At 37.3% G+C, this 13,200-nt stretch overlaps 1 protein-coding gene across 1 annotated transcript in view; it reads right to left on the bottom strand.

Annotated features, from left to right (window-relative positions):
- The window catches only part of AGBL1 (AGBL carboxypeptidase 1), a 707,263-nt gene that overhangs the window by 626,384 nt on the left and 67,679 nt on the right, over positions 1-13,200 (bottom strand). The window contains exons 2-4 of the mRNA XM_063448878.1: positions 9,086-9,149; positions 6,441-6,587; positions 385-516 (exon numbers count right to left, since the gene is read on the bottom strand). Coding sequence (XP_063304948.1) covers positions 385-516; positions 6,441-6,587; positions 9,086-9,149 — 343 coding nt within the window. The remainder of the gene's footprint in view (positions 1-384; positions 517-6,440; positions 6,588-9,085; positions 9,150-13,200) is intronic.

Here is a 13,200-nt window from a genome sequence, read left to right as displayed (position 1 = left end):
TTGTAAGTGATTATTTGCTCAGAGGCTATTAACCCCTTGAAATATTTTACCAATCTGACCTCCAAATATAAACATTTTTAAAAATAACAAAGCAAAGGGGAAACAGAGCTATGTAGATTATTATGCACATGTATAAAAGTGACATTCTTTTTAATCTGTATTGTGTTTTAGATGTTTTTATATTAGCCAATAAACATTCAGATTACCGGACCTATTAAAAACAAAACAAAACAAAAACTATTTTTACCACGGATCCTTAGCAGTGATAATGAAAGATACTGTGTAGTTCTATGTCCACTTCACCCAACAATGAATGGTTAAACGTTCTCGATATGTATATTTATTGTACACATACAAAAGATGTACCCCGATTCAGATACACACCATTGGAAGCATACACTTGAAGAGCATCAATGCAGGGAGTGAGGAGCTCAAACTTGGTCAGGTTTCGACGTGCCAAGCTCAGAGTAACATCAGTAGCTTCTAATTTCTGGGCCTTTTCTCCAATATTTCCATCTATGATGCAGAAAAAAAAAACGACATGTCAAAATGTCACGCATTAGATATATAGTATGTAACATTTGCAAAGATGTCCTCACTTTGCATCACAACCAATGTAAAGTCAACCATTGGAATTATTTTGGGAACTACTGTTCTGCATAGTTTTGTAATACCTTGCACTCTAGTGCATAGTTTTGCAATAGCTTGCATTCCAAGGCATACTTTTGCAGTATCCAACATTCTTGTGCACAATGTTTTTTAACCCCTTAAGGACACATGACATGTGTGACATGTCATGATTCCCTTTTATTGCAGAAGTTTGGTCCTTAAGGGGTTAAACAAAGTATCTGTTAAAAAATAAATGAGAAAAACCTCACCCCTACCTTTAGTATATGACAGGATCCTTCAGCCATATTCATACACCTAGAGTCAGACAGTATTTGAAAACTGACAATTTAATCTCTATGATCTCCCCGGCTTTACTCTCTGCACAGAAGCAGGAAAGATCATAGAGACTTAACTGTCAGTTTCAAACACTATCCGACCCACGGTGTATGAATATGGCTGAAGGATCCTGTCATATACTAAAGTTAGGGATGATTTTTTTTTTCTCATTTATTTTACATTGATGTTAGTGAGTTTAGATATAGAGGACAGTGTTAGGCGTATGCCATCTGTGGCGAAAGTGACCTCGCCACTGGTTTTTGCAGGGGACTACTTGCCAGCCTTTTACCCTGTGACTATGGCCCCTTTACACAATGATTTCTTGAGGTTGAGAGACCCTATTTGTGGTTATTGGGACTTTAAACAATGGTTCTTCGAACTCCCGAACAGTCGAAGTGGCCGCCATTTGACATTCGAACACGTGGTGGCGGCCATCTTGTTCGCATGGACCAAAACCGTGAATAGACTTCAGGGGGACTTAGCCGCGAATGCCCTGGACCTATTTTCGGCATGAAAACCTTGCGGTTCCCGGTCGGTCCTCCAGCGGCCCTTAGCCGCGAATCTATGGAACTGTTTTGGGCATGAAATCCTGGGTTCGCCTTCCATTAAGTTTCTGTACCCCTAATCTGATTTTTGGATATGTTGTTCACCCAGATCAGAGCTATCAGGGGATGTATATCTTTATGGAGATATCTTGTGTTTTGTGGTACTTATTGAACTTTATATAAATGTGTGTTTGTTCTGCCTGGGGATAATTAAGTTAATGCATTAACAACCATAATTATATCAAAGGCAGAGGGGAGGGACTGTTTACTGTATGTGGGAGTGTCGTTCATTGTTACATTGTTTTTATTGGTCGGTACAGTTTGTAATGTGGTGCTCTATCAGGTCCAGGATGTGTGCCTCTGGCCTGAGGAATTGTATATAAAACCAACCTGTACCATTAAACGGTCAGTTCTACTTCACCCTCAATCTAGAGTCTTGTCTCTTATTGGGGGAATTGCTATATCACTACAAGGGATTGCTATGATCATCATACTCTCTTGGATAATCACTAGCTCTTGTAAAAGCTGTTCCTGCTACGCTCTCTGAAGGACGAGAGGTTCACCCACTGGAACCTGGAGCCTTGTCGTAGGTCCAGGGTGCAGCGGTTTGTGGGGTCTGCAGTACTTATGGTGTCGGGAGAAGTGCTGTGAGCCCTCGGTAAGCACTAGGAGCATCCGTCGGCGGAGGTACCCAACCGGGGTACAGGAAGCTCCATTACACCATCTATAAACGTTTTAATAATGTTTTGGGACTACTGTCGGACTAGTATTAGCCAGTATGTCTGTATATTATTCAGGATATAGCTTCACAGCAGAACAGCTATAAGATTTGGAGATTTCAGAACTACAATTCATCTGAATTTGGGCAGATCGGGTGATTGGTCGGATTCCCGTGTTCCAAGCTGAAATGTACTTGAAATGTACTTGAATCACAAGCCAACTGAACTGTGCCACAGCCGGGCAAGTTCATTTTGGGTCATGACTCTGATTACGCCCATGAGAAGTGAGCAATAGAGAAAAAATGGGGAGTAGTAAAAAAAAGTATATTTATATATTTGTACATTATATGTTAAATAAATAGTTTGGACTGAAACAGATCTTCAAATCTAGTAGAAAAGAGAAGCAATGCTCTTATCAGTGCACTGCAAATATGTACATTATTATATTATGTATAGATGTTGCAGTAAACTGATTGGCCTATTTTTCTGCCTTTTTGGTTTGACTTATTCAGTTGCCAAACTGGGTTTTTGGTAAGGAAACGAACAAACCGCAGTGTCTCTGAAATTCAGGTGTCCTAAAGGATTTTCAATTTTTGGAACCAGTGGTCCAGGGTCAATTTTCTCATTCTGCACCAGTTTACTAGCCATGTGCAAACACACTTTTTTCTAAATAATATAAAGATTAAGTTGACTTTACTATGTTTACTAGTCAGAGGTATTTTTTTTTATTATTGCCATATTTATTGGTATTTATAGTTTCCAAATGATATGTCCTAGGCATGTGCATGGGGAAAATTTTCGGTTCGGTTCGGCATTCCGAAATTCGGGATTTTCGCAATTCGAATCTTCGGCAATTCGGCACTTCAAGACTTAGGAACTTTGGCGAATTCAGCACTTGGCACTTAAGAAATTCAGCAACTTCGGCACTTTGACACTTCGGATTTTTGGCATTTCGGCATTTCCGGACTTCGGCACCTCGGGACTTCTCTTGCAGCCGCTTGGTAGATAACTCCCTAATTCCCACGGTATTAGAGAGTTATCTACCAAAAGGCTGAAAGACCTAAATTGGTCTTTCAGACAAATTTACTAATACGAAGTAAAAATTACTTAGTATTAGTAAATTTTGCCCCTACTCGCTATACCGCAAGTAGGGGCATGTCTAGTAAACAGTGAGCAGCCTGTGACTGCTCACTGTTTTAAAAAAATAAAATAAAATACTTTAGGGTGGGGGCCCTAAAGTAAAATGATGGGGGGACCTATTGTCCTCCCCCCTGGCCCCCACCCATGAGCGGCGGGTGGGGGCCCTAAATACTAATAAGGGGGAGGGGGACCTAATGTCCTCACCCCAGGCTGCTCACTGTTTAATAGACATGCCCCTACTTGCAGTATAGCGAGTAGGGGCATAATTTACTAATACTAAGTAATCTTTACTTAGTATTAGTAATTTTGTCTGAAAGACCAATTTAATTCTTTCAGCCTTTTAGTAGATAGCTCCCTAATACCGTGGGAATAAGGGAGTTATCTACTTATTCATTCCTGTCATTACATTGACTGGCCAAGTAACTTACATTTTATATTTATGTATGTTACTTGATTGTTGTAAGTGTTGCAAATGCTTACAGCTGAATCCTGGCTTTTTTTGTATACTTTTTATTTAAAATAGTTTGCAATGTAACATTCTTCTTCTTTCACTGGGTAAATTTATTAGTACTTAGGCAATACTGTGCTTCAGAACTTCGACACTTTGACACTTCGGAAATTTGGTAATTTCGGAACTTCGGGACCTCGGCAATTCGGCACTTCGGCAATTCGGACATTTGGAAGTACCCAAATTGACCGAAATTCGTCCGAATTCATATTCGGACCGAAACGAATTGCACATGTCTAATATGTCCTTGTTGCCGGTCCCCCCAAAAAATCATCACTATTTTAATTTGGGTATTTCTGTGGATGGCTTGCACAAATTTGTTTAGGGGTGATTAATGGAACTGTATATTCTTTAAAACATAACTTATTTTATTTTATTTTTAACATGAGTTGAGTATAACCAGCAAATAAAGTAAAATTAAACAATCATTCCGGTTTTATATTGCAGTTCTGTGATTTGATTTTTTACTTGTTTATTCATTTATAGATAAATAAGAGAGAAATTAATCGTTTTAGAGACTTTATGCTTTCCGTTATCATGTACAATTTCACATATGGTCTAAACCATTATTCTGAAGCATATAAACTACAAGAAGATAAATTTAAATCTTACTATAATTAAAATGAAACTAACAATACCAACATAATACAAGAAACCGATGGCAGAACATTGTAACATTCAGAAAGGCTGCTAGCACTACACATTTCTTTGACTAAATAAATGTACTATATAGCAATATGTTTTTTATTTTACAAGTGAAGAAGATACTTTATTTCCATGCAATTTATACTACTATGAAAATAACTAGCTGTGAAGGAGACTGAACAAAGCTCCTTCAGCTGTTGCTAATTTGCATGTTGTTCTTATTTTCTTTTAAGTCTGTTGGATAGCCTTCAGTAAACATATTACATGTTCATTACCAAGGCTTTAAATTATTTTTTTTCTGCTGACAAAAAAAAAAAAAAAAAGTTGAATTAAGACAGTGAACCTATTCTTGGTTTCTCTGAAGAGATACATCTCAAACATATCTTAATCAGGCCAAGATTTACATTCAACTTAGAATGTATGCTACCACTGGGAAAAAGAAGGAATATTCAATAATTAGTGTTATTCATTTTTATATATCATTGACTGGTTAAAAGAAAAAACAGTTGACCATTAAATGCTACATACATTTAAAAAGCACACTGAATAACAATCAAATCCTATTCATTGCTTTATGCTTTATATTTATATTTTGATATTAAAAATATCAAACGTTTGCAGGGTAAAGGGATACTATATGCAAAACCAAAGTAACTTTAGCTTAATGAAGCAGTTTGGATGAATAGATCATGTAGTGTCACTCGCTTTTGCTTTTGTTTTTGTTTATGTAGCACTAGCCATGCCTCCCTGACTCACACAACCTGTATGAAAAAAATGGGTGTATTTACAATCAGAAGTTAACTTGCTTTAGAAGTTTTTATCTCCTGCTTGGTAAATTGAATTTTAATCACATACAGGTGGCTCCTATGGGGTCTAGCAGGCTATTGCCAAAGCAGGAGATGAGAATTTTTAAATTGAACAGAATGTGCAATAAAGTTTAAACATTTCTTTACAGGATGTGTTTAGGAAGGCTGTGCAAGTCATATACAGGGAGATGTGAGTAGGGTTATATAAACAAAGTGATTTAACTAGTAAATGGAAGAGAATTGAACCATGAGACTTCGGGGGCCTTGATCCATACACCAAACATTCTAATAAATAGTGTCCCTTAAAACACATTAGTTGCTAAGAAGGTCCAGTGGAATGGCAGAGAGAACACAACTTAGGAGCAGAGGACTATAAAGAGATAACATTGAAATGGAACGTCTACAGTTTCAAATATTTTGCTTCAAACCCACAAAAGAGTGGGCTCTTCAAACAGGAGGGGTCTTAAAAACATTCATAATCATTGCTCTACACTAGCAGTCAGCATGAATGACCCATCTAGCTTGCACTATATTAACCCTTTCACTTCTACAGCAGAAGATGTTTGTTTGGATTTGATGAGAGCCGTACTATGATAGACTTGGACTAAAACCAGCCAATCTCACGGTACCTCTACATTTCCAGAAAATCTTTATTCATCTTCCACTGAATGGATGGAAAATGTGGATTACTTTTTTTTAGCTTAGATTTTATTTTCTTTGCATTGTGCTCACACTCATTGTATTACTTACAGTTGAACCATTACAGGGAGAAAAACTGCATAAAAATGAATGTATGGTCACATTGTCCAATATTGTTAGTGATTACACAAAATGCTACATAGAACTAGCATAAAAAAACAAAAAAAAAAAAACGTGTTTCAATGGGTTGTTTACATCTACCTGCAGAGCTTGTGGAAATGAATTGGAGGATTCATGAAGCACACAAAGTTAAAACAAGTTTGCTAAAGTACATATTTATATCAAGGTTACAGAAAAACCATTGAGAGGAGTTGCTTTTTTTGCCTCTTGAGGCATGGTAACTGCAAAGCATTCAATAAAATGTAATGTACAAGCAAAGAAATTGAATCATGAAAGGTCACAAATGTTAATATTAATCGGAAAAATACATTACCTCTTTGGCCCACTCTGACTAACAATTGAAGAAGTGGTATGAGGATGCTGTAGTCTTTGGAATCGGATCTTGCCATGTTTACCAAGGTTTGCAGTAGGGCCTCACTCCCTCCCTTAGAGATCATGTAAACGATCCTCCGGTGTGTCCCTTGAATAAGACAATGTTGTTAATTCATTATGAATCCATGGTCTGAAAATTAGTGGCATACAGTAAAAATAGGATCTGCAATGTCAGTGGGTAATGGTCTTAAGTTGTAATATAGCTCATAAACATAGGATGTTTATATATATTAATAGTTTATGCAGTAGTTTGATAACATTTCACATAGATCTTACATGCAAGTATAAATGCAAATTTAGAATAATAGAATAAGCTGCAGCATGCCTATACCCAATATTTTGGGGAGAACTAGATGGACCCCAAAAAACTCTCCCACTGCTGCTAGCATTGAGCAGCAGTATAGCTAAAAATATGTTTTATTTTATTGCCATATATGTATATTCTTACAAAAGAGATTACACATTTTGATCCTACACATTTTCTTCCTATTTAGGACTTCCTCCAACTACATTGAAATCACATAAAAAAAGGCAATTGAAGACCCTTCCTTATATTGAAAATCTTGGAAATAAAGATTTCTGCATTAGTTTTATTGCTCACCTCTCTATTACTAGGACACAGGGTGTGGGGGAGGGGGATAGGTAATGGTTGGTTATGGGACGATGACAATATTTGGGGGGGTGGACAATAGCATGTCTACCCACACTCATTATTTAATTAATTAGAGGCCCAGCCACCATGGTTGTTGGTTTGGGGGAGGGACACTAGGTTGTATTGACCTCCGTATACTTTTATTTATTTTATTTAATTTTATTTTAACTATTTAATGTGGAAGCGGGCAAATGTTTTTAGTTTTTTTTTTAAATATGCGATCCAGATTTCAGTTGTCCAGCAGTGTTTGTTCCTGCTGAAATCTAGACCAAATTCAGGCCCATTTAGGGCCTGAATTGCAAAATCCAGACATGGCCCCATACACAGCCAGATGGGTTTGCCCCATTAAATACAGCGCCATTCCAACTTATGGGAATATCCCAGAAAAAGTGCACATCTTTCCTGTTACTTCCTTGTCTCTGCAGACTAGAGATCTTCTGTTTTAGATATACGCCATTAAAAAAAAAATGCATAATTAAATCCCTGCATGTTTTCACCTGGGGTATATCTACTAAACAGTGATTTAATATGATTTGGGTAGTGGAGTGTCCATTTAATTAATAATTTTACTTCAAGGCAGGGCCGGTGCATCCACAAGGCTGCACAGGTGGCCACCTAATTTTTCACATTACCTCTCTCCCTGCAGTCAACACAGTGCAACCAGGGAAGTCGGCTGGCCTCTCCTGATGGAGTCAGGAGGAGGGGGCGTGACTTCCACTGCTCCTCTGGTGTTGAAGCTCTGAGCCTCTCTTACTGAGGCTTAAATAAGGAAGCCTTGCATAGCCTCAGACAGAAGTGCTGTTGTTTGGCTGAGATCGCCAGCTGACTCTCTAAGCCAATCAGTAGATCCCCATTTACAAAACAGTTTTAAAAATGTACGTAATTTTCTCAAGTCATTTTGTGAATGGGGAGCTACTGATTGGCTTAGAGCAGTAACCCCAATATAAGGCTGTCTATGGCTTCCTGATAAGCAGCACTGGATTTAACACATTTGTGTTAAACGAATGAAGTTGTTTTGGTGCCCTGAGGGTCACTTTAAGAGAAAACGAAGCAGATAAAATCTCTGAAGCATAAGGGTTAATTTAGTAGACATCTTCATAATTTTTGGGCAAACAGATTAACAGCTATGTACATTAATAGCCCAGTAACTACTTTTAATATGTGCTTTCTGGCAATAGATATGAATTACTTGCTTATAATATATACCTGATTTATGCATCTTATAATTATTTATACGTATCCTACATCAACACGATTTACCAGGTTAAGGAAATACCGGTCAGACTCTTGCTGCCTGTAGTTAGCATCCAATCTGTACAGGAAAATTGTCTAACCAACACCATATGAGCAATCAAAGGAACACTTGTAATACAACTAAGTAATGGTTTTCAGACCGTTTGACTTTTTAATGGGCTCCACTATGCCCCTCTCTTTGGCTTTCAGGGGACACAGAGCTTCTGCCTATCCTGCTAAGTTCAAACAGAGAGCTTCTAGCTAGACAGGAAGCTGTAGTGGAGGCAGGGAGTGATGCCTAGTCCCTAGTCAAGATAAAGTGGTTCGAATATTTACATTGGGAGGTTCCGGGGAACTCCAGAAATCATAACCACTACAATGCACTCTAATTATGGTTATGGTGCTTGTAGTGTTCCTTAAGTTAATTTATATCTATCAGTCAACACTGCACTGATTGATACAAATTATAAAATTCCAGTTTACCAATGCCCACCTCTTAGCTTATTCCCTGACCCTTTTACTTGATCCGTCCTTTCTCACTGAAAGCTCTTCAGAGAGCCGAAAAATACATAAAGCGTTCTAATTATACGGTACAGTTTCTCTAGGTATTTCTTAATGCCAAAGGTTTCATTTTATAGAACTATAATTTAAAAAAAAAAACATAATTTTGCAATAAGACCCTAATGCAGTATGTCACTTACCAGCAGACAGCAATTCACTTAGCACACTCAGTATATTCAGGATTACATCTTTGTCATACGAACTCTGTCAATAGAAAAGAGGGAAAACATATTTTAACCTTATAGGGCACACACTCACGATTTCCTATCTCATTGTTAAATATCCATCACTTGTCACACTTTGTATAAGTATTCTAATACACAGTAATACCCAGCAAAATGTATAAGATTTACCTATTGCAATATATATTCCATTAAAAATGTATTGAAGATAAGCTATTAGTATAACCTTGTATGGGTATGTACCAACATATCTGCTGATGATGTGTTACAAGTGTGTTCAAGTAAACATTACCCAACAGACATGGAGGCTACTTTATAATATATCTTAAAGGGGAAGCATATGTACCATAACCACTATGTGCCACTATGGAGCAGCTTGGCAAAGAACCATGGGCCCTAACTACCAAACCCCTTTCTCGCCTGAACAGTAGCAGTGTTAAACAGGGTAGCAGAAAGCTAAACTGTTTTGTTAGATTAATAGTCACCCCAAGTAAGGAGATTCAATCAATTGTCAAAGCGTTCATATATTTAGAATAAAAGCAGTTACATAGTTAAAGAAGTGAAATATCTGTTGTCAATTTAAACTAGGAACAATAAGCAATAAAGAGTCATAGAATAAGGGAGAATGGATCAACATATCACCTTGGTAAATATGACAAGGCTGTAGAGAGAGAGTCTCAGAGTACATTGTAATTCCTGAAACATTCTGAGGTGTATAAAAATATTGCAGCATCATACGGCAGATATCTGAGTGCAAACACTAGATCCAGCCGCAACACGCGGGAACAAAAGGGAAACAAAACATGAATGGGTGTCACAGTATAGTTGGCACCAGTCAAAATAGTCTAAATTAAATGCTTAATATATGTATCCAATAATCATGCGTGGAATGCGGATTGTGCAATATATCAAGGCAACAGCGGGAGGTATGATTGTCACGGTTCCCGGGAACCCAACACGCTAACAGACACACACACACAGAAAAGGTGCCGTACCGGACCTTAGAGTGGCCGGGCTAAGCACACACAGAATAGTCAGGAGACAAGCCGAGTCAGGGGAACTAGAAGACAGGATAACGATAAACAAGCCGAGGTCAAAGGGTAGGAGAAAGTCACAAAGTCAGTATAACAAGCCAGAGAGTACGTAACCAGAAATCACAAGTTCAGAATCAATACTATACAGCAAAGACCACAACAGGGCAGGGAGGAACAGGAAATGTAAGTATAAATACCCTAGGTTTAATTCTGATTGGATAACTTCCAATCAGAATTAACAATCACACGTGGGAGATATCTAAGCCTCCCACTGTGATTGTGGTACTGTTGCTTTAACGGCGGGTCACTCACGTGACCCCGGCGTTTGCATAAATTAACGGCCTTCCAGCGTGCAGCGTTATACATGCTGCCACTGGGAGGCGTAATGGATGCGAGCGGCGAGTGGCGGAGAGGAGACGCCGCTCGCCGACAGGTAGGAGGAGGGGAGACCGCGGGCGGCGATGGACTGAGGGTGAGTGCTGCAAGTTGCGAGCAGCCTCCCCTCCTAGCCACCCGCGGACCCCTGACAATGATGCACTTGGCTTCACCATATAAGTGGCCATGAAGTGGACCAGTGATAAGAATTTTTTATCAGAAGATGTGTCTTATTAAATATGAAAGTAATAAGGATGATGGGCTAATGTATGTAAAACAGATACCATTACAGTTTGATGACTGATGTCAGTGGGATATTTATTTCAATAGAATTTGAGGGGTGATTTGTGTCAATTACATATACAACAAGGCTTTTGATACTTCGGCAAAGAATGGGGATTAAAAACCAAGATGGGGATTTTAAAAGTGGTTTTATTTTCTGAAACGTAAACAGGAAACATTGTTAGAGTACAGTGATCGTAATACGGTACAATTGCTGAAAGAAATTTGTGTCGTAGAGAAAAATCCTTCTGTTAACAAATTCAAAAAGTAAATCCCGTCACATCACATCCAAGAAACATTTCAGAGAAGACTGGACAGCTGAGAAGGATCGCATAACCCTTAAGATGTCCCAGGGCGGTGTGTAGATTAATTCATTCTTAATAAAGCACTTACATTGAGATACATGCTGAACTTGCTGCTACTATAAAGTTGGTGGATGAATCATTATTGCAGTCCATGTGTGCAACAAATAAACATAAGGATCTACTGTGTGCCGAGCGCAAAAGGCCCTTTTTAATGGCAATATATTTGTTAAACTACTTTGACATGGTCTGCATATCATTAGACGTAAAGGTTTCAGGGCAAATAAGTCTGCTATTGATGATTAAACTTAATGCAAATTTAATTCATATTTGTTTGTAGCAATAAAATGACTCAGAACTATACTAATGTATTTTTACAGTCAGAAGAAAATACAGCCCACTACATCGTTAATATAGAAATACTTTTGGAAAATGGAAATTCATGCTTGAGGGTAGCATTATTGGGTTTATATGCTTTGAGTGCACTAAAACCCTTTTTAAAACCTGCAAATCTGTTGGATCCAAGTTTCAATGGCAGAAATCTAAGGGATGGTAAAATACAGTTCTAGCAAAACATAGCATCTGCCCCCCATCTTGCCTTTCGTCATCCACTGCAGCATGAGAAAGCAGCGTTATATATACTCAAAATAATATTGACATCTGAAAGAGCAGAGAAACTTGTTTCAATCTTCAATTTTTAAAAGTACACATTTGTGATGACAGCAAAGGTGAAGAAGCAGAAGTAGAAATTGAAGATAATTACATATTGTGTATTTTATTGAGTCTTCTTGGCTAAACATGTTCCTTTTTTCACCTTTTTTTTCAGTGGAATATGGTCTTCATACTGTTAATATGGCATAATCGTCTTACTAATATTGATGGTATCCTAATTTTTTCATTTTTTTTGTCTTTCCCCTTATTAAATGTGAAATCTCTCCACCATTTTTTTTATACAATTGTAAATATTATTTAACTAAGCAATACTTTAATTTAATTGTATTTATAATTTATACAAAACCAAGTTATACAAAATATGTTCCTAAAGTAAGTCATTTTCAATTAGCAAAATGTGCTAATATTGCATTTTTGTATTATGTGTGAAAAACATATTTTTTCTAGTCAAAATAAAAAAAAGAAGTTATTTTCCATGATTTCAAAATAGCAATGTTCCAGAGGATTTCCTTTGGATAGAGCTGGAACATAAAAATGATCGGTTTAATTTCCTGGTGGTGAAAAAACCTGAAGTAGACTTGCAGAATGGGGTTCTTGCATGGGCAAGACTCAGCTCAAGTCTTTTTTTGTATCGTTTGACAAGTCTTGGATTTAAGTAATTAACCAGAAATTTTACATTTAGCTTTCCCCAGTTCAGAATGATGTTTTTGGATTTAATTTAATGAACTTAGTTTACTGATACCAGTAGGATGAAAGGTTGACCTGACCACATAAGGAAAAATACAGTGATCTAGAATTCTAAGAACTGGATTATACAGAATATAACTGCAATTTGTGTTCTGGATTCCTGAGTAACTCAAACATTTAGACAAACAGAAAAAAATCAGGCTTGATTGAATTTTACTTTTCAAATATTTAGACAATACTCCACGGAATTGTTCAGCTATGTTTATCCTATTTAAAACTATGAATTGTTTATCCAATTCTAAAATGTTGCAAACAGTTTTTCTATAATTAAGGAGAATCTATTATCAGCATGTGGTCTAATCTTATTTTATTTTTTTTTTTTGTAAATATGATTTTTATTTGTAATTTTCAAAATTTTTAACAAGCCAGGAAATATATGTCAGGACTCGCAGGTCCTTGTCTTAACTGATGAATTCAGTATTAGCAGTAGCTTAGATTCATATAGTAACACGGGCACAGGCGCCCCTTCTGACAGAGGACTCGCAGGTCCGTTATTGAACACATTGTTGCAGTTACAAATTTCTAGATATCATGTTCATTTGTACATATATGCAGATATTGTATGCTCATTATTTGTATTGATTTGTATTTTCTGTACTCTTGGGTGTGTGGTCTTGAATCTGTCGTGTCCAGTGCTACCCGTGTCCCTCTCATCGTGTCG

This window comes from Pelobates fuscus, chromosome 3 (assembly GCF_036172605.1).
Source record: "Pelobates fuscus isolate aPelFus1 chromosome 3, aPelFus1.pri, whole genome shotgun sequence".
Taxonomy (NCBI): domain Eukaryota; kingdom Metazoa; phylum Chordata; class Amphibia; order Anura; family Pelobatidae; genus Pelobates; species Pelobates fuscus.
Note: the sequence above shows the minus strand (reverse complement) of the source record. Positions and strands in the feature narration are given on the sequence as shown.